Raw genomic sequence first — 22,920 nt, forward strand, 5'->3', positions numbered from 1 at the left:
CTGCTCTGCTTAAACAAGCAGACGTGATGTCTGTATGCTACTGAGACCTTGAATTTCCCCTGGGGATCAATAAAGTATCTATCTATCTATCTATCTATCTATCTAAGCACACAGTTGGATATGGGGTTTTCCATTAGCACCATGCAATACTAAGCTTCGCAGACGTAGGAGGGTTACTGAGTGGCTAATCCATGTTAGAGAGTTCTAAACCTGCCCTCGTGGCTACTGACATTGCAGTCATAGACAGCAGCCGATCTGTAATAGGCCTTTGGTTGCTTGCATTGTGTCCTCTAATCCTGTTAGAGCTGGTGTGTCTTAAGTCAACGTGGTGTCATCACACTGCTATTATCTCCAACTTATTGACATGCAAAACACCTAATAAAGTTGTTATTCTATTGGCAAACAGAAAAGCGCCTTGGTGCCTCTTCAGGGAGGCTTTGCATTCATTAGCATAGCGACAACATAAGCTCTGAAGGCACACATGACATTGTACAGTATGTCAGGATTGGAGTGCTTTAGTGCACAGGGAGGTTTAGGTAGCCGGGGTATTTCAGTGTCATCATACAGGCCTTCTGAACTGAGTGAACAGAAACAGCAGGGCATTCTCAATGTGCTGTGTTAATGAAGGGCCATACTTTATTTTTCTGTGCATTTGCAAAGGGTTGAAGTGTGCTAATTTGCTGTTTTCCAGTGAGGTCAGCAGGACTGCTTAGAAAGTTCTAATCAACTGCAATTAAGTTCCCAACTAATTATGCCCCCAGTGCCTTCTAAGCATCTCAGGTCCCCCAAGCAGTTCCTACATCATTGTATAGATATTCAAATTCTAGCAGGCATCTTAGCTACTTTAATATATACTCTAACATCTACCCATTGTGAATGTTCAAATGACATTAAATATTTAACTGGAGGAATTTGTATGGTATTTTGCCCCATTACATCGCATTTTCTTTAATGTCCTCTTCTGAGGCCAAAGAAAGAAAGACACCAAACTGTCTGAGGGGAATCTGATCCTCAACAGACACAATCTCCACATTCTCTCTTCTCTTTCCTCTGCGACTGCTCTTCCTCTAAAGGAACCAGTTCACGTCTGCTACAGTCAGAGAGAAGGTCAGGAATTTTGGATTTCTCAGACATACTGTATGAAAACATCCTGTTGGCCCCAATTAGCCCTGTGGTCCACTACCTGAGAAAACACATTGGAGACGACTAATAGGGAAATACTTGAGAAGGTAGCAATGTTCCAACCTCCCCATCCAAAAGTCTACCACTCACTGAAACGAGAGGTGCAGCATGTAGCAGCTAGGAGAAGAGGCTGCCTGGGAGGTGGGGATCTCCCCTGAGCGCGCCTCTGCTAACGCATCTAGCTGATCACACTAAGGAGATCAAGGCCACACTACTTTGGGCCCGGGCGGCTGATACGGCAGAGATACCCAAGGTCAACGTCATGGCTAGATCGATAACTCTTTAACACACAACAGGACAGGACCAGCCTTACACTCAAGGCCGTTACGAGTTCCCTGGGACACATGATAATAAAATGTCAATTACTCATTTTGATAATCTGTCCTTTAGATAAAGCCTCAAACCTGAATCAAATAATGGATTAGAAGAGATTGAAAACTTCCGTAGGTCATACAGAACAATGGATAAAAAACTCAATAGTGGAAACTTCCAAGGGAATTGCCATCAAGACAAATGAGCAGATCAAATAGGCAGAGTCAACAACTGTGATCTTGATTATTGGCAAATTCTTCCATGAAAATGCAATAATGACAGTTGAGTTGCATAAAAATGATACAAAATCTAATTCAAAACAGCATTATCGACAAGCATGGGTAAAAGCCATTAAATCTCAAGATAAGGCTTGAAATCTCCAAATACCTGTAAGCACCACATTTCACTCCTCCACACATAAGGAGGGATTTCAGACACAGAGCGAGGAGCCTGGAGAGAGTTGAGTGTACGTTCTGTCCCAGAGGATGCTAAATAGAAGCCCTGCACCAGGCACAGGAGCCTGAACACTAAATTCACAGGCAAGGCCAACGCTCCATCCATCATGACAGAGACGCTCAGATCCTCCCAAAATTGCCTCTCCAGTATTACTGTTCACTTGGGAATCTACAGGCAGAGCAAAACGCTTTGTGTAAAGGCAAGACTGCAGAAACACATTCTTTGGGTCCAGTCACAGTGCTATGTAAATTTGCTACTGAAGAGACAAAGAGGAAATCGAGTTCCATTTGGTTCCAGCCAAAGCGTTATCACAAACTGTATCTATGTTCTGCTAAATGGCTGTGTGGCAAAGGAAACCTGCTGATTAGTTTGGCTCAGTGTGCTGCTAGTGAATGTGTCCAAGAACATAAGAATGTCTGATGTAGTAAATAGGGCATTTGGAGAAAGGTTCAATCATGTGAATGTCAAGTAAATAACCTATGAAGTCAGCATGAAAATCATCACTTCAGAGCCTCTAGACACATTCTCATTGAAACAGACTGCTGTTGGCCCAGGCCCTTCATTGTGTTCCGGGTCTGTCTACAAACATGATCAAAACCTAAGGATCAAATTCCATCACTATGATGCACCGTTTCACAGGGCTCCGTGCTGCACAGTACGGGCTGCACACACACACACAGACGTGTGCAAATGAGCACAGTAAAGACTGAAACCCCGCCTCCAGCACGCTCTCCGAGGAGTCTCCAAACCAGGTCACATGCTCTTTATAACGGCAAATAACAATGTTTCTCACATTATGCAATATCCCAGAACCAAGTTGAAGGATAATTCACAGAGCTAAGCCTGACAGAAGTAGAACGGTAAAAAGAAAGACAAAGATAAAGATAGATAGTATGTTCGATTATCTGAAAGATCTACATACAAATTTAGGTATAGAAATAATACGGCCTGCTGTAAACTGAACATATGGACCCATTGAACATAATGTTTCATGGTCATATGGAGTCTCTCTAACTCTCATTCATTAGTTATGAATGATGCTGATGATAACATATGGTGTGTTGGACAGAGTGGACAGAGTGGACACATACCAGGCGGCGGATCTCCTTCTCGCACTCCCTCTTGATGCGGTTGATCTCCTCCTGGTGGAGGTGGTAGACGCTGCGGATCTCGGCCGCCTTGGTCTTGTCGGCCTGCACGGCGGTGGTGAGCGCCTCCTCCATCTGCCGCTTGGCGCCCTTCAGCTCCAGGATCTCCTGCTGCAGGCGTCCGCGCTCGCCCTCAAAGCTGCGTCGCACCTCCTCGCGCACCTCGCCCGCCAGCGCCGAGCGCAGCTTGTCTGCGGGGCCGTCGCGCAGCGCCGCCACCAGGCCCTGGAGCCGCTGGATCTCGCCGTCCTTGATCTTGATGACGCGCACCAGCTCCTGCTCGTGCTGGCGCAGCAGGGTCTCGCGCACGCCGTGCAGCTCGCGCAGCTTCTCCTCGTGCAGCTTGGCCCGCAGCTCCGTCACCACCACCGTCGACTTGTTCTGCTCGTGACGCACCTCCTGCGTCTTCTCGCGCTCCAGCTTGCTCACCTGCAAGAGACCGCGGAGAGAGAGAGAGAGAGAGGGAGAGAGAGTCGTCTGACGGCCGATTCAGAACGCCACCCTGGCGTGTGTGTCGCATCTCTGCTCTGTAACTGTTGCGTCGCGTTTCATGTGAGAATCTCTTCACTGTCTCTTTTGGCTGAAAACGCTTCCAACACACTTTCCTCTCGGAATAGGCGCCTCATCTAGTGCGTGTTTCCAGCGCTCGATGGTGTTTTAAGCCACCACCGTCCACTTCAAAGCACCTAACCCTATCCTTAACCCTAACCCTTGCCTAACCCTAGTGCCTTCCATGCAGCGCTGCCTGGAAGACGACTTTGGGGGAACCAAACACAGTTCAAGCACGGCTCGAGACACATCTAAACACATGCATGACACGCGGGAAGTGGGCAAGCTCTAATCTTTAACATGGGCGCTGAAACTTGAAACGGACAGGTAATGCAGCTGGCACGCACTCGCCACGCATCCAGTGTGAATCGGGTGTTAGTCCTTTTGACACTTCAAAAGGCCATTGATTATCAATATGATGCATATGGCCCGTGGACATACTGAATGATACAACATTTTAATTGTCAAGCATCCTGTACAGGTATCAGATGACTAATAACACACACAGACAGACAGACAGACAGACAGAGAGACACACACACACACACACACACACATACACACACACACACACACACACACACACACACACACACACACACACACACACATACACAGTCAGGAACCACACAAATGTCTGAGGGCATGAAATTGCATTTGTGTTAAATGTGGAAACTGACAGCTGTGTAGTAAAGCCTGCTCTGCATGTCAAAAAGATGCCATACAACATTTAAAGACGTTATTACATGTAATCCATTATTTTTCCAAAACACTTTGGGTTTAGATACTGGGGAAAAAAGCTATTACAAAGAATAATAAGATAAACAGAGTCATAATAAGAGTAAACAGGCACTGCACAATGAAATGCTAAATTTAGATTCAAATTTAGATTTTAATGTATTTCATATGAACAATAAGTTTGTTTTGTTAGAGCAGTACACTGTACGTGGGTGCAACATGAGAGCTATCTATAGTCCATTAGTGTGTCAGGCCCTGACCTCCCTGGGTTTATTTGAGGTCACACTCCCCTGCTCTGTCCCAGTTTAACAGAGAGTGACACACAGTGCCTGCAGCAGACGCAGAACTGGGCACTGGGCAGGAGGGGGCGGGGGAGGAGGGGAGGAGCTCTCAACTGTGTGTTCCTGCATTGCCCCAAACAAATGTCTGTATGTATGTGTTAGCTTCTGGATGTGTGTGGGTGTGGAGGTGGAGGGGGAAGGGGGGGGGGGGGCTCTCTTTGGGGGCACATCTAAAATTATCTCTGATGAGAAGTGCACTCTCCCTCTCCCTCTCTCCCTCTCCCTCCTTAGGGTCAGTGTTCCACTGCACTGCTCTAGCGCAGTCTGCAGCACGACACTACAGCATGACTGTGCAGAATGCTCAGGCGAGGGCTAGCATCAGCCAGGACCACAGCCGCGTCATACTGCTCCACCTCTCCAGACACGCTGGGTCTGGATGAGCAGCACGGCAGGGCTCGTGCAGACCGTTGGCAGCGGATAACAGATGGTGAGTATGCCTGGGAGATACGCAGGAGCACCTCGACCCTGACTAACTAGTCGTATGGATGATAAGTGGGTCAGGAGACTGGACAGCGATGATCACGAGGCGTGAATGAAAACAAACACAGTGTGGAAAAAAGGGACAAAGAGAGAAGTAGTCATATTTGTAGCCAAACACAGTGGCCGTGGAGGGAGGCTCAGGTTGCCCAGAGAGAGAGAGAGAGAGAGAGAGAGAGAGAGAGAGAGCCAAGCCAGAGGCCAAAGGCTTCCCATGAGCCTCCTGGAGTGACCCATTCATCCGTTACATTAATTAAAGCCAGCAGTATAACACACACACACACACACACACACACACACACACATACAGTACACACACACACACACACACACACACACACACACACACACACACACACACACACACACACAGTTATAGGAACCACACACATGTCAGAAGGCATGAAATTGCATTTGTGTGAAATGTGGAAACTGACAACTGTGTAGTAAATCCTGCTCTGCATGTCAAAAAGATGCCATACAACATTTAAAGACGTTATTACATGTAATCCATTATTTTGAAATACTTTGGGTTCAGATACTGCGAAGAAAGCTATTAGAAAGTATGATCTGCCCAATATGCTCACATTATATTTAATTAAAAATATTATTTATTTATAAAAATAGTTAAATTGATTTAAAACCATATACAGCATAATACTTCTCTCATTAAGAATGGAGCAAGCTGTACTGGTTCACTTTTGAGTCAACATATAAACAGAGGAGGTGGGGCCATGACAACCAAGCAGGAAGCAGTGTCTGGATCCCCCGCTGAAGTGATTAGGACCACTGAAGCCAGACATCATTTGTTGGTGAGGTCATACTGGTCTGTGTTTGTAGCTATTACCAAGCTCCTTTTACATGTAAACATTCACAGAATTACCTTGGTGAATGCAGCATACTTACTACCTCAGGGCCATACATTCTAATAATATGGGGAAATTATGGAATGGCATGTATTATATTCATAATAAATAATCAACCACCATATGGCCAAAAGCAAACAGTGTCCTTGTGGAGGATGGCACAGGGTTCATTAAGACCAGCCGCACATGTCGCGTGAGCATTGTCCATTCAGGCTGGACAACGGCACGTGGAACATGGAGACACCGTGTGCTGGCTGTTGACAGCAGCCTGTGTGTCACAAAAGCGCCATTCACACACCCTCCCGTTCGCCAAAGTGCTCGATGAACATCTGCAGACTCCCAGCATGCACCAGGCCCTGCCCCCTTCCCCCCTCCCCCTCCCAGGCCCCATCCCTACAGCTCAGGCCAGCGCCACGCTTCATTTATCACAGCAGAGCCTCAATTAGCATGACCAGCATTTACACTCACCTGCACCCAGGTGCCCCCACATGTGGGCTTAGTGCAGCGTCCGCCATCTTGATATAAAGGCAGGCAGAGTGGGGAACATATATTTTGACATTCCCCTAAAAGGGTTCTTTTTTGACAGCGAGGCCAGACAGTGGGTGATAGCTGAGGTCTTATTTATTCTAATGCAAGCAGCACTTTCTCATCTGCCATGCTCTTTTTTAGTCTCCTCCGCGTGGGCGAGCACACAGTGCCGTGACTCCCCAAAATTTGCCACCACAACGCTGACTTCTGGAGATAAAAGGAGGAGACAACGCTCGCTCCTGTGAGCGATAAATGCTAATGCGCTCATTAGAATGGGGAGTCAAAGCGACCGGCGCATGGGTCAGTCTGTTAGAATGAAGCTCTCCAATTACTCGCTGAACATGCCCAAGCAGAGAGGGGCATTATTCCAGATAATTTCCCCTTCACCATCAAAGACGGAGTCACCTTGCTGCACACAGCTCAGGGCTAGACCTCCGTGATAACGCAGGGAAATGCAGGAAACATGAATCCATGGCTGTAAGGGGATTGCACATGAGGCAGTCTTAGCCAGAGAGCTACAGGAGAGTGTGTACTAGGTGTTCTTTAGCTCTGATATGGGGAGATTATGAGAGCTACAGGAGAGTGTGTATTACTGTAGGTGTTCTTCAGCTCCGATATGGGGAGATTATGAGAGCTACAGGAGTGTGTACTAGGTGTTCTTCAGCTCTGATATGGGGAGATTATGTCTCCCATACTGTAATGGTGCCCAGTGCTGCTGGATAGGCCCTGTGCTATCGATCTGAGTCAGGTGCAGCAGGATGCAGGGAGAGGCCGTGGGAGTGAACTCAGAGAGAGGTCTTACAACAGCCCACTCCCACTAAACCACACATGCACACACATTCACTACCACTCTTTTTCTGTCTTCCTGTCTTTTTTACTCCTATTGATATTGTATTCTCCCATGGTGACGGCTAGTTTATGAATTGAACAGAGATTCTTTCTCCTGCAGGTTACATACATTTGCTGCAGGACATTCTAAGAGCTTAGGAAAAGACTGAAGAATCAGATATCATTCCACACCTATGCACTTTCAAGAGCATAGCTGAGATAAGACCTTTCTAAGTCCAAGAAAGCATATCCCTACATGCAACTGCCATGGGAAGCCCTCCTATGTGTCCAATCACACCAAGACTGACACCAAGACTGATTGGAGCATCTCCTGCTTTAACTCTTCAGCTCCTTAGGACTCTCTTGGGAGGCTCAGATGTGGCACTAATATGGCCAGCCAAATCATTAACCCTATTTCCTCCCTGTCATCTATTACCTTCCTGTCAGACGGTGTGGCTGGCACGGAACCAGGCCATGACATGGGAATTGCCCTGACAGAAACATCTATATGCAATCCACTCTGAGTTAACAAGCTGCTGCCAAATCACTCACTGGACGTCTGTGACCACTGAGTGGACTAACTCGTTTCCATGAGACGGGTCTATGGAACAGTGTCAGGGCTGGTTAATGGGGTTAATAGTAAATGAGAAACATCAACAATTAAGCCACTGTAACCTGCTGCCCCCTCAGCCCACTGACAACATTAACGATCTTTCTGACACAAAAGCCCGTAGAGATGCATTCCATCTTAATGCACTGCACTGGCAGTAAATACCTCACCATGCCCAATCACTGGGGGCTTTATCTTTCCAAGGATACAAATATACCAGCTCTATGAATATGGTCTGGTTTTTATAGAAACAAGGCAGCCCATGAATCTACATGGGTTCAATCTCTAGTGAGTTCAGCGAGTACCATTGGAGCATAATGAGAAAAGACTGTTTGCGCTTGTGTCTTGCCAAGTGGAACCAGTGGAGCTGTGTGTGGTGTGGAGCTGGTGTTGTGTTGTGTTGTGTTGTGTTGTGTTGTGTTGTGTTGTGTTGTGTTGTGTTGTGTTGTGTTGTGTTGTGTTGTGTTCTTTTGTGTTGTGTTGTGTTGTGGTCTTGTGTTGTTGTGTTGTGTTGTGTTGTGTTGTGTTGTGTTGTGTTGTGTTGTGTTGTGTTGTGTTGTGTTGTGTTGTGTTGTGTTGTGTTGTGTTGTGTTGTGTTGTGTTGTGTTGTGTTGTGTTGTGTTGTGTTGTGTTGTGTTGTTGTCTTGTGTTGTGGTGTTGTGTTGTGTTGTGTTGTGTTGTGTTGTGTTGTGTTGTGTTGTGTTGTGTTGTGTTGTGTTGTGTTGTGTTGTGTTGTGTTGTGTTGTGTTGTTGTGTTGTGTTGTGTTGTGTTGTGTTGTGTTGTGTTGTGTTGTTGTGTTGTGTTGTGTTGTGTTGTGTTGTGTTGTTGTGGTGATAGCTCTCACCTTGCTCTTCTCCTGCTGCAGCTCGATTTGGATGTCGGTCAGTTTGGCCCTTAACTCTTCGTTGGCGGCCTGCAGAGCTGCCAGGGCGTCGGGCCGCTCTCCCTTGGACCGGCTCCCTGGCCCCTTCTTGGACATGGCGAGGCGAGGCGACGATCCAGCAGCGATGCCCTCTGGCCCCAACCACCTCCCCACAGGGACCTGTGACGTGTCAGGGGTCTCAGGATTCTCGGCCTCTCGGATCCTCAGCTACATTTTCTCGCCCACCTGGAGCCAAAAGACAGAGAGAGAGAGAGAGAGAGGGAGAGAGAGAGAGAGAGAGAGAGAGAGAGAGAGAGAGAGAGAGACGGATGAAGTCAGAGAGGGGACCGGGGCCATTTTGGGACAAAAAAACAACTTGATGCCTGTCAGTCTTACTCAAAGTCCACCACACTGGCAGAGAGATGTGTGTGTGTGTGTGAGTGTGTGTGTGTGTGTGTGTGTGTGTGTGTGTGTGTGTGTGTGTGTGTGTGTGTGTGTGTGTGTATGTATGTATGTGGGTGCCAGAGAGAGGCAAGAGAGAGCTGAGAGAGCCCTAAGCTACCACTAACCTGCAGTGACACCATGTTCCTGCAGCACTGAGCTAGGCAGACACATCACACTGTTAAACCACGGAGATGCTGAACACATCCTCTTGTGATGTGGACCACACAGCATCACATCAATCCCCGCAGTCCCCGCAGCACACAGTCCTCACCCATCAGATCAATTTCCTTCTATCAGAATACACCTCCAGGGGAGCAACCGTTCTGATAACAGCGCTTCCAGCATTGTTATTGTTGTTGACTGTAAACACATTTGATAAAGCTGGTTTTCAGTTCAGTCTGAGCTGCATTCTCCCACTCTGCCATGCTATCATTTAATTGTTATGTGAGATTGTGCTGCTGAAAGGCCAATGAAACACATGCATTTTCTGTTTCAGGAGAGAGGGCAAAATGACACACCGCGAGACACATTTGTCAGCTACACGCCCCTCACACAGAAGCGCCCTGTCTGAATATGAACCAAGCAATGCCAGACACCACCAAACAAGCCCACATTGTCTTCCCAGGAGATTCGCCAACTTCACTTTTTAAAAGAGTGATAGTACAGGGCACATCGTTGATGATAACAAGATGGGACTAGTGCTATGACAGACAGGAGACAAACAATTTTGATCATTTTGACATCATGTCTACAGGTACTACAGGTACAGACAAAAAGAGATTGACAGACATATATGCAACTCTTCATGTTTATACTTGCTAAGGCCTCTGAGAACATTCCGCTTACAGTAATACACTTGGATTTCTCAGCTCACAAACATGACCCACCAAGACCTTTTCACAGATTAATCATCTATCATCCTCACAGAGGAGCAGGCAGACAGACCAACAGACAGACAGACAGACAGACAGACAGACAGAGAAACAGATAGGAAGAGAAAGGAACAGGAGAAGTGAGAGGTATGAGGGGTCGATGGAAAGCAAAACTGGTTAAAAACAGAGATGCAAAGACACAGCAAGAGAGAATGAGAGAGGATGGAAGGAGAGGCAGAAAAGGGTTAAAGAACAAGTTGGCAAGGGCTGACTGATCGATCGCAGCTTGATTTACAATGGCGTTCATTCTTGAACGTCCAGCTTGCGACTGTTTGATAAACTATGCATGGTCGTCTGACATTTTATAAACCAATCTATCCTAGTACACTTGCCATAATTGATAATTTTGCCTTGGGTATAATTTGCATGGCACATACGTGACTCCATCCATCAAAACAGAACAAGAACTCCCTGCTGTTCAATAGCTCAAAGTTCAAATCACACTGTAATTGACTGAAATGGATGCACACAATAACTCAGGATCAGATGTTATCACACTTAGAAAACAACACAACATAAACACTCTCCTAAAAAGGATCAGGATGTTCCAGAGGCACAAGAGGTATAACAGCACACCTTCATAGAGAGATTGCGCTTTCACCTTTTGAAGTGTGTGGCAAGTTCCAATCTATTACTCCAACACACTCTATATATCTCTCTCTCTCTCTCTCTCTCTCTCTCTCTCTCTCTCTCTCTCTCTCTGTTCCTCTGCCTCACCGGTGAGGCTGCAATTTGGTTTCCATACCAGATGTGACTCGTCTCTTTCAGACCCTGACCCTTGACAATGCGGGGATAAAAGCACAGGATGTGAGCTGCATGTTAACAACGCCGGACAAACAACCAGCCTCCCCTGCCCACAGCACCACAGAGTCCAGTGCCAGATGATGACCCAGAATGCTGGACCTCTCCAGTTCCATTTATCAAGCTTTTTATTATATCGAATATGCTTTAATAGTTGTGCTTTGGCCCCTAATATACTAAAGATTGGCTATAATATTGCATATTTTTGCATTCCTCAAAATCACTATCTTCGTTTGTACATCTAAGTCTATTTCAAGAATCATTTTATGCATTACAGCACATTTGATTCTCTTCTCCTATTCAAAATTTAATGGATATGAAAATTTCAGACACAGTATATTGTAGCGCACACAAAAAGCGAGAGAAAAACTAATATTCAGCATGGAATCAGCTTTCCATCAGTCTATGTTTGAAGTCCTAAAATGGCCACATTTGACAAATTAATTATGTATGTGTTATAGAAATAAGCACTCTAAGCATTCTAAACTTGACAAACAAGTCACTTTGCAAATCTATGCTGTCAAATCTATGCTGGAGGCAAGCCTGTGAAGATGTCCTTCCTGCTGTGCCCCATTTAACATGAGGTGGAAATCCTTATAGCAGTTCAGAGGCAGTTAAAGCAGTCTTCATTTCAAGAGCATATTTCCATTGATTTCCCTCTGACATTTCCCTATCTACATCCCTTCTCCAGCGATGGAAACTGCATCTAAGAAACCAGTAAATACATACTGCATCCAAGTCAGTCACATACTGAAATCAATTGCCTCCGGCATGAAGTGTTTACCAAATCTATCAGCAACCTTTGGGACGTCATTCTTCAAAAGACTAGAGCTCCTAGATGACTTCTGATAGTGCCTCACATGATGAAGAAGTCTCCCGCTCTCCTTTGCTCTCTAACACATAGTCCCAAACTCTACCTTTTAAAACATCTCCAGCTCATTCCCAAACTGGCCCATGATCTCTGCCAGTCATAAGTAAAAGACGCTTGCTAGAGTAGCCACCATCTGGAAATGAAATCATTATAAATTCCTGATGACATGAAGACAGCAGATATGTTTCCTAATTTAATTCCTGCAAAACATGAGGAATATGTTCAATAACAGACGGACGTGTCATTTATAGTAAGATCATTTCGGTTTGTGCTAATTAATCAACAAAAGCTAATAAATTACGACAAACAAGAAACAAGCAGACTATTGAAGGGAAAAATAAAACAAACATAATAATTCCGTATTAAAAAAGCGAGCAGCAGGCCATGTAGAGGTTGTAACGTGTAGCAGGTAACATATGGCCTGGAGTCAGAGCAGAGTGCTGGTGGGAGTTCAGGAGTTCTCTCTTCCCTGTCATTTCCCTGCTGTCTTTGCTGGGCTCCGTCTTGTTCGATGCTAATCAGGCCTGCCTACTCTGCCACTGTGCTCCAGTGGATGAGAGGTCAGCTATAATGGGGGAGCAGGTTAATACACACACTTCCACAGAGCACTCTTCCCAAGGCTGGAAATAGCTCAGAGCATCATGTCTGTGAGACAAACCACTTCAACATCCAGGTTATTTCTTCGAGAGGATGGAGTTGAGTGTGCCAGGTTGTAAGATGGAGACTGGAGTGTGCAAAGTGAGATATCATCACATTCCCATGCCGTGAGTGTGCGTGGTGCTCTCCTGTGTGAAGATGCATTGCCTCCCCTAAGACTACATTGCCTTAGGTGATCATGTCTCATCTCCTCTGTCAGTGCTTCTCTTCAAAGAAATGATGGATATTCTAAGGCGATCGGTAGATTTGCTTGGTTATGGAGCCTTTAGATTTGGGGCTTTTGTCAAAAAAAAAGGTATGTCTTAGCTACAATTGTCCTTTTGGCGTCTATAGGCTATGGGATGGAATTGCTAATATGTGCTGCACACATAATTGTTATGTGAAAGGTCTGTTTTTTAAATGGAATATTAGGACTGAATTTGTGGACATGAAGCTTTAAAGCTTATTTTTGGGTTCAACTATTACTCAGCAACAAGCTTAAGATAAGCACTCGTTAAGGTCATCTTGAAATGAAACAGATTTTGTAGGATTTACATAATGACAACATATTTAAAGTGAAGATTAAACTAACCCAACGAAGTGAAAACACTGTGACATGTCATCGTCCTTATTAGTGATTGTTCTTCAGACCCATGTGTTTTAGAGCACATAAGAGCAAGTGCACTGATCTGTGGGAAACATACATTCTATAATGGCCACATGCTCACATACTGTGTAGACCCTGCCATCAATATAGTCTCAACCAAAACCTTACAACAGAATGGATTTTTAATCTGTTCCAGTAAAAGCTTGCCTCCTGGGAAGATTTCATAAAGACTCAACTCAACCTCCTCCAGTAAGCTGAATATATTTGTTCTTGGATATCAACCCTGTTCTGCAGCTGTGTAGAGACAGAGAAGAGTCCTGTGTTGAACCGGTTGAACTCATCTTTTTGATGAGCCCCTGAGGAACTTTTAGCACAGTCTAGTCTAATCATAAATATTTTACAGGAACTATACATTAAGACAAGTGGAGTCTAATTATATCAGCAATGCCAATGTACACATTCAAAGTTCAAAGTTATCATGTCTTGTCACCTATGCAGGCCTGATTATAGGTTCAGTGTAAAGAAGTATTCACTTGAAATATTGCTCATATTACATTTTTACATATTTCAGTAACAGCAGAGTAACAGCTATTAGCATTTAACAGAATATTATTTAAAAGCATTCTTGCTGCAATGTATACTCTATCAGTATTCTTAATCAACAGTAACACGGACCATGCTAGGTTATTACACCAGTATTGCCAGTTTGTGCAACCTAAGCAGTCTGTCAGATATAGACATAATCCTGCTTAGATACCCAGAGACATGCAGACACACATACACACATGCACACACTGACACAAATACACACAGCAACCAATGCTAGCCTAGTGCAGACTATGGTTGCATGCATCGCTTATTTAGAGCATGGCAGTTTCATTGAGTTATCAAGATCCATACATACAGAGAGAATGAGAGGGAGAGAGAAAGAGAGAGCTTATGTGTGAGGGAGAGAGAGAAGAGAGAGAGAGAGAGAGAGAGAGAGAGAAAGCGAGGGAGACTAACCTTAAAAGCATGATCCTAGATGCCGAGGGGATTGCTGACTGCTGGCTCTAGCCGGGGAGTTGCTCCAACGATGTCGGGAGAAGCATTTTCTGCGAGCTGTGGCACATGCTCTGAAAGGAGAAGGGAAGTGTTCTCATGCCTGCTCCACAGACCGCCACTTCCCCACACGCCGCTCTCATCACTCACATCGCACGGGCGGCAGGAAAAAATAACCACACAGAGAGGGGGATGAGGAGGAGGAGGAGGAGGAAGAGGAGGAGGAAGAGGACGAAGAGAAACACGGCAAGCTGCTCGCAAAACCTGCTCTGAAATCCCTGGCAACAAAATAAACAGGGCTAGGGTAATGATTCATCCAAAATAGAGAGAACACACACAAGCACACACATAGATGCACAGAGTGGATGTTAAAGCCAGAGTGGAAGGTGGGGATAGAGGGGGCAGGTTCTCCGGAGCATTTTAAAACCATGCAGCGAGCAGGATTGTGCGCTTACCGTGAACACACCCCCCTCCCTGCAGAAGTGAAGAATCAAGCCGGCAAAGGAGAGGGAGAGAGGAAGGAAGAGGAGGAAGAGGAGGAGGAGGAGGAGGTGGGGAGTGTGTCGTGGCGCGCACACATTCACACAGCACAAACACATATGCAGTCATACACACACACACACACAGTCACACACACATGCACCCACATGTACACACTCACATAGGCACACGCGGATACTAGGCTGCACTGTGAGAGCTGGCTAAGGAGGATAGGGATGGGGGCTGGGATGAACTGACGACTTGAATCGTTTTCCCTCTCTCTCTCCCTCTCTCTCTCTCTCTCTCTGTGTGCGCATACAGAGGGCGGATGGGTGGTACAGTCCACTGCCAGCCTCCACCAGCTGGCGCTAGGCCACTGCGGAGACTCTGCAGCGCAGCCGGGCCAACACATGTAATCACGTCATCACCACCAGGGGATCCACCCTGCATCAGCACCATAACCAAACACACTCACACACACAAACAAAAACACAAACACAAACACACAGGAACACAGACACAGCCACGTACTATACAAACAAGAAAAGACCTGTTAAATATATTAGCCTTACACTGATTTTGAAACATCCCCGGGCATTTAACAAAGTGCACAATGCAGTATTTTTTATGAGACGTCATCCTCCTACGGGTGTGGCCAGTCACTGAACGCGGACCAGGGATGCCGAACGTCCTCAGAACCAGGATGTTTGCATCACCATGGGAAAACTCTCCTTACTCCTTAGGAGGGCGATAGAGAGTCATATTCACACATGGCTACAATATTATGAAAATAACATAAAACACAAGTTGTTACCATGTCATTCATTTATCACCTAATATCATTCTTGTCTACCAAATATAATATACTATTTATATTTCATTGACTGAAATATTGAATGTATCAAAAAATTGCAGGAAAATAATGACAATATGTCAAGGCAAGGCTATGTGTACAATTGCCTAAAAATAAAGATTAATGCGAGTGCACATGGCCAAAGGAATCTGACTGAACCCCAGGCAGCATTGCAGAGACATTTCTCTCTTAAGCTTTTGTTGTTGTTGTTGCTGTTGTTGTGATCCTCTGTGTGGAACTGGAAACCTCACAGGAGGTGAAGGTCATGGGATTGTGCTCTCAGGTCGCCAGTGACCAGTCAAACAGAAAAATACAGGTGATGGAGGAGATGAGAGGAGCGGGAGGGGTAGATGGAATCTCTCACTAATGCAGACTTAATTAGCAGGTCTTAGAAAGCATTTGGTAGTGCGTGATATCTGCAATGAATCAGTTAACATGCCCACATTTTTTCATCTAATGAATACGAATTTGTATAGAAAAACATTGAATGTCTATATAGTAGGCTACACTTTAAAAGAGAATATTCTCAGGAAATGCCAAATCCCTGGTACTTTTATTGATAACTATTAGCATAAGCTGTAACACTATACTGAACAAAACTACACCTCCTGTCTAGCATTTGCACTTTAGCTGTTTACTTGTTTACCTGTTTACTTTTTACTTCTGCACTGTTTACCTGTTTAAATTGACTGCACTGCACTGTTTACATTTACTCCTGCACTGTTTCATCATTGACCTTGCACTGCTAACACCCAAAACTGCACAATATATATATATATATATATATATATATATATATATATATATATATATATATATATATATATAATATTCCATAACCTGCCCATAAACCTGTGCAATATATTACATGTATATTATTTATATAAAATGTCTACTGATGTACTCTGTACATAACCCTCTATATTCCTTGAATGTCTCCTTGGGGATCAATATCTATCTACCTAATCGAATCTGATCTAATATAATGTTCTAATGTAAACAAATACATTCATACTGTAATTATTTTTTATCATAATATGCATCACACCATAGTGTCCTATTTCCTGAATGGATATGTCCTTCCTATCTGGCGTGCGCTTCTGCATGACAGCCCCTTATTTGGACCAGTCATATCAAACGCTCTATAGGACAGCTGCTTGGGACGTCACTATTTATGAGCCAGAAGGCTAGTCGAACAACAGTAACATAACGTTCTAGGCTACTTGTGTCGTGTGAAAAGCCATGCTTCCTGCGTGATTAAGACACGAATTTATTTTGTCTGACATCGAAACAGAGTAGGCTACAAATCGCAATAATAGACTGAACTTGTCACATGTTTATGATAAATTCTCGTAGGATCACAGAATTCCTGGCTTCAAATAATCGATTCTAAACTAAACCAGTTGGTCAGAAGAACAGGGAACATTGTTGCCAAAATATGACGACAGAGAAACAAAATATCCCTGATGAAAATTTACAAGGTAAGTGAAAGGGTGTCACGAACTAACGTTACCTTCTCTTGGAAATGTAAACATGACTGCTTACAGATACAGTATTGGCGATAGGCTTTGCCAGCGAAATTGACATGTACTCAGTGTTGAGCATATTGAAATAGCAGGCTACTTTCGACATTTCATAACGCCTATATAATGTATTATGGTAGGCTATACGTTATAACATGGTGAAAAGCGTGTGAAATGTGTCGTCTTTGTTTGACAAGGTGGCGCGCACGTGACTGTTCGCCTTGGCTGTGCGACAGTGAACGTGTCACTAACTGGAATATAGGCTATACTATTTTCATAGCAATGTAACATTAACAATGTAACATTATACATTATACATATAGGCCATGGACTGCTAACACGGAACTGTCGTCTGTCTTATTATGTAGGCTAAGGCCTGTGTAACAATACAGCCTGAAGAAGAAGAATATCAGGCTAGCTTGCAGCTTGTCAACAAAGCAGTTGCGCCATCACTGTCACTGTGTGGTAGCCTACATAGCAGGGCACATGCTGTTGTAAAACTATCTTGTTTGTTGATTAGTTTGGAGCGTCACCTGTCCCGTTGTTGTGTTCGTTCAACAGATCATTGCTCAATGCAGTTATGATAAGATACAGGCTTAAAAAAAGAATCCCACTTTCTCTTCAAATAGTCTGTTCCCGTGACGTAAGCAGCGGGAGGGGGCTGCGTTCCTCCTCTGCTGATTGGATGATTGCTGTGAGGGCCAGAGAGGGAGAGAGAGAAAAAATCCTGCTGTTGTGGTAGATGCAGGAAGCTGGCCTGATGCTATTTATAGAGCAGCACAGTCATGTGTTTCATAATGGCTACTTCATTTGTGCTGTGCTGTGCCATTAATCATGCCCGGACATGTCAATAGGTGATACTGACAATATTGTCCCTATATCCCAAAATCTAAGGCTCCTGGGTGGAGCTTCACTTCAATAATGGCGGCAGTGCAACCCCCCCAGCCCCGAGTGGAGGGGAAGAACAGCAGCTTCCTGGCCCTGCTGCTGCCAGTGGAGACATGGAGAAAATGCTGCTGGAGGCTCAGCACGAGTCGGGCAGGAGCAGCTCCAGGGGAAGCCTACCCTGTGACAGGTGCCTGCCTTCATGTCAAAAGCACTTCCTTTCATCAGTGTCTTACAAAACAGTAGATCAGTTTAGGCGTGGTCTCTTCACTTTTATATAGAGATGACAGGTGTATTTTTTTTTTTTTGTGTCAGGAATTTGTGACTAACCCCAAGAACATACCTTTTTGACGTTTACATTTCACTTTTCCAGTCCTCCAAGGTCACAAACACCTTTGCACTTGCGCAGGGGTTCCGATGTGAACAGCTCTGGAGGCAAAAATAGCTCACAGGTTTGTTTCTGTCATCTTCATACCGACATCATACAGTATAATTGCACTGACTGATTTTACCCATTTTCTAAATTTCTAATGATTTTAACCATTATCTAAAAAATATCTGTCTAATACCATTGACACTTAGACATTGGAGTGTTTCAGGATATAAATGGCCTGATATAGTTTTACATTAGTCACCATTGTAATCCAATGGGTAACATGTTTTGAATAGCAAAAGGAAATTTTGCAGGAACCATCAAATTGATAGAGACCTCTAACAGAGTAGAAGATACCACAACACCCAGAAACACTATGGGTCCTAACTCAAATGATGGGCAAAGTGCAAATTCACTCAAAGTGTTCAATACATGAACTAAAACTAGCGAGCTGACCAAATAATGTTTGTGCCTGTCATGGTATTAAATTAGCAAATAGAGTGTGCCTCATTATCAAATTAGCTTGAGTTAGACTTTAGACTGCACTTTGTCTACCATTTAAATTAGGGCCTATGAATGCCCTACCTATGATAATAACGCTGTCTTTTCTGCTGGTAGATGAACAGCATTTTGGATTTGACCTTTTATAAATTGGCACTTGACACATCCAAAACAGCAATTTCAACTAGTCACATCTTATTTAAATGTCATCCACTGTGGCTTTTTCCTTTGTCTTTGAACAATGCTGGTGTGTAGGGTTTCTAATGTAGAAGGTGTGTGCTATGCTGGTGTGTAGGGTTTCTAATGTAGAAGGTGTATGCTATGCAGTCTGACCAGGCCGACACATTACTGACCTCTTCATGGAGTCCCATTTTTATTTCAGTCTGAGGAGGACTTCCTTGAAAGACGGCGAGAGGTGGAGAACCTTATGAAGAAAAACGCAGACTGGATCTGGGACTGGTCAAGTCGACCAGAAAACATTCCGCCTAAGTTAGTGCAGGAGAACATCTTAACATTGAAATCTTGTTTAAAAATAGATGAAAAGGGTAATGTTGAAGTGTCGCTGAGTGAACCAGTTTGTTGGATGTAAAGTTTCTTTCGTAACTAAGTTTCTGAGTTTTGTAACATTGCAGCTTTAACCATAACCATGGGGATTTATCTTTTCTTTTCTTCTGCTTTTTCTTTCATCATTTTCAGTATCATGTAAAGACAACTTGCTTTTTTTGTTGAACTCAGGGAGTTCTTGCTGAAGCACCCAAAGCGCTCATCTGCCCTCAGCATAAGGAACACCAGCATGATGAAGAAAGGGGGCATATTCTCTGCAGAATTCCTGAAGGTGTTTCTGCCTTCGCTGTTGGTCTCACACATTCTCGCTATAGGCTTGGGGTGAGTTGAGATGTTAGGAGATTTTTGACCTAGACTGTGTTATATGCCCTCTAAATTGATTATGTGTTTCCAATTCAGTGGTGTGTCTCTGATCATGATAGAAGTGAGATGGCTGTTCACATCTGAACACCTCTCCTGTAGAGTCAACATTTTCATCACATATACTTTTTTTTATGATTACACATCATTCATATCTATATATTTCAATGCCTGGGTTGATCTCTGTGCACACAGTAGTATTTTTTTATGAGAGGAACCATCCATAAACCATGGGAATATTCTTGGCCTCTGAAACTCCATTGTGTCTCAAGAGGCTGTATGTGAAAGTCTTGCTTATCTGATGTGTGTGGTCTATTCAAACATCCATTGTAGTCAGATCAAAGAAGAGATCGTGACCTGCATTTAAAAAAGTCTGGGATCTGGCCTCTGCTTTGCCCCTCTGATGCTTCATGATGAGCTGAATTCCAAAATTGATCTCATGTCAGCATTGCTATTCTGAGGCGCAGCGTTGAGTCGGCCCACAGTTAGCGGTGCTATTTCTGACCCCCACATACTGTACGGTTTTATCTATGTGCCTGAATGCACACACGACTGCTGTGCGAGGGAGTGACATAACCTTAGCGCAAAATCAGTGAGTTCACCCAGCTTTACGGGCATGTCAGTGGAAGAAAGTGCACGCTGTGCAGACATTTTTCTTGCTTTCAGCCAGATAGCCTGAAGACCTTGAGAGGGAAAAAAATGACTGCCTTGACTGGGCGATTGGTTTACTGCTGTTTCCTTTCAATCTCTGTCTTTCTATCTCTTTCCTCTCTCTCAAGGGTGTATATTGGAAGACGTCTCACTACTCCTACCAGCACCTTCTGAAGCAGACAAAAGCAGGAACCTATCCATGACTGCTGTCCTTACCACCCACCCGCTCACTCACTCGCTGCCACCACCACCGCTCCGCTCCTTAGCACCGATCAATGCTTTTGTAGATGCAGATAGCGTGTCATGTGACCTGCCCTCCCTCCTCCCCCGCCCCTCGGGGGCCTGCCGGGGCTGCCTGTGTGTCCCTTCCTCCCTCATCTCCCCTGTGAATTCGCCTAGCTTGCCTCTGCTGGTTCCCATAACTTCTTTAAAGAAATCTCCCAGAATTCCATTATGCACAAAAAGGGTTTCTGTTGAAGAGCTCGGGGAGAACATATCAGGATGCAGTGTAGATTTTTAGAGCAGAGACAAACATTAGGCTATGCTTCAATCATAACTCATGGTCTTGTTCTTACACACAAATATAGGTATCAGGCTTAGCTTGACTGATTAAAAGTGTTATCAAAAGCTGACATAATAATATGTATTAAGGGAACAGCATGTTGGACATGGTGATGGATCTGAAAATCGCAGAGTGACAGCAGAAGTGTTGTAACCATGACTGGATATAGAATGTGCTGATGCAAAAAGGTGGTTACATTTAGTTACATGGTGATGTACAGGTAACATACGTTGAGAATAATATATATATCAGATCCAAAAATTCCACATGATGGTAGATAGAAGTGAGAAATCATAAGCAACAAAGTCTCACAAACATCACTGAATCATATCGCCTCTCTATAGAATAGGCATGATGAATAATTCAAAGATGGTTCTATTTATATGGATCTGCTCAGGGCTTCATGATGGTTTGGTCACATTGTGGATTGTATTTAGTCATCTAGCGTTCAATTGTGACATATACCCCTTAATCAAATCGTAAATAGAGTTGATGAATAAAACTGATTGCCTGAATCAAGACCATTTCTTCCATTGGCAGGTAAATGGTACTACAAATTCAGATTGTTTATTTAGGGATAACCCTCTGTGTAGTTTGTTCGAGTTAAAACTGGTTGATATTTCAAGAGATAGTTACACTATTTGAAATTCAAAAAATCTACCAGTAATGTACTCCTATTTATGCATCGGAGCAAGGAAGGTTGGTTGCCTTTTTTTGTTTGGGAAAAATATACTTGATTGCCTTACTCTACTGTTCACGACCATTTCTTTGCAATCTGTGATAAAAAGGCATCAGATTACAGGTATTATTATGACTGTTAAATGTACAAGAGAATCCAAAGGGAACTTGCCTTGAGGACTGTGGCATTTTGTGCGTGTTTTGTTGCGCCTGTCGTGATGCTACTTGTGAAAATTTCACAATGGTTTTGTATTGACTGCTAAATGTATAAAGTGCATACGAGTATGAATAAATTCACTTTGTCAATCATAACAAGATGACATTTCTTCCTCTTAGAGCCCAAGTCAGGGATATTCTAATCCATGGGCCGAGTCCAGATTCAATCCAATTAAACCTGACTTTAATTGAATTGAACCTGAATTTAATTGAAGGGTGCCCTAAATATTGTGAACTGCTTGAGTGCTCCAACTTTAAAATGATTGTGTGAGTGACTTGGCAACCAAGATAATGTTCTCTTTTTACATTATTGGTTGAGAAACTGTATACCTTTAAAGAAATAATTCAGAAAAAGTAACTAGCAAGAAATGACCTAAATCAGGTAAACACAATTAAAATTTATTTAACTTTGGTCAAAAATAATCAAACAAGTGTATACACTTCCACAATGTTAGCATCATCATTATTTAACAAGGAACAAGGTCAATGAGAATACTTAATTCGACCCAAGAGTTCCCAAATTTAAGGAGCGTCACAACCAACTATACAACAACTTTGTACTTTCAAACCGTTATTTATTCCATCTCATTTTCTTTATGTGATCCAACACCAGTGTTAAGTGCTGCATGTTGAAACCCAAGCAGCACTTGTGTTTTTTTTCCTCTTTCTTTTGAATTGGTGTCATATAACGCTGATTCAACTTCAATAGGCCAGAAGGAATCAAGCGTTTTTGTTTGAGAGGGAGGCACTCCGCACTGAGTAACTGGGCGTTTCACTCCCGGTCGCCCGGGGTTACCGCAGACCATCCGATCTCGCCTGTAGGTGTCCATATACAGAGCCACGTTTAGCAGCAAATACGAGGACAAGCACAGAGAAAGAAACTTAATGCTGGGGATTACGCAAGGACAGGATGGGGGGGGGGGGGGTTGTGATAGGGATGAGAGTATGTGACAAGACCATATATTTGTTAGGGTTACACGTGTATGTTATGAATGTCCCCTTCCCCAATAACGGAGAGGTTTAAGGCTGCAATATCCCTTAAAA

At 44.0% G+C, this 22,920-nt stretch overlaps 2 protein-coding genes across 2 annotated transcripts in view; one reads left to right on the top strand and one right to left on the bottom strand.

The window, feature by feature from the left end:
* The window catches only part of jakmip3 (Janus kinase and microtubule interacting protein 3), a 33,418-nt gene extending 17,958 nt beyond the window's left edge, over positions 1-15,460 (bottom strand). The window contains exons 1-4 of the mRNA XM_076298644.1: positions 14,892-15,460; positions 14,195-14,304; positions 8,881-9,144; positions 3,042-3,527 (exon numbers count right to left, since the gene is read on the bottom strand). Coding sequence (XP_076154759.1) covers positions 3,042-3,527; positions 8,881-9,015 — 621 coding nt within the window. The 5' untranslated portion in view covers positions 9,016-9,144; positions 14,195-14,304; positions 14,892-15,460. The remainder of the gene's footprint in view (positions 1-3,041; positions 3,528-8,880; positions 9,145-14,194; positions 14,305-14,891) is intronic.
* A 1,259-nt stretch (positions 15,461-16,719) lies between these two features.
* Positions 16,720-21,972, top strand: LOC143138171 (BCL2/adenovirus E1B 19 kDa protein-interacting protein 3-like). The gene is made up of 6 exons (XM_076298645.1): positions 16,720-17,044; positions 17,981-18,161; positions 18,345-18,423; positions 19,228-19,334; positions 19,581-19,730; positions 20,549-21,972. The coding sequence occupies exons 1-6, from the start codon at positions 17,002-17,004 to the stop codon at positions 20,592-20,594; spliced, it is 606 nt and encodes a 201-aa protein (XP_076154760.1). The 5' UTR covers positions 16,720-17,001; the 3' UTR covers positions 20,595-21,972.
* Positions 21,973-22,920: the final 948 nt, after the last annotated feature.

The sequence above is a fragment of the Alosa pseudoharengus genome, unplaced genomic scaffold (genome assembly GCF_046254945.1).
Source record: "Alosa pseudoharengus isolate Yale_2024_CS ecotype anadromous, Long Island Sound unplaced genomic scaffold, YU_APseudo_1.1 YU_APseudo_1.1_scf_21, whole genome shotgun sequence".
NCBI classification, from domain to species: domain Eukaryota; kingdom Metazoa; phylum Chordata; class Actinopteri; order Clupeiformes; family Clupeidae; genus Alosa; species Alosa pseudoharengus.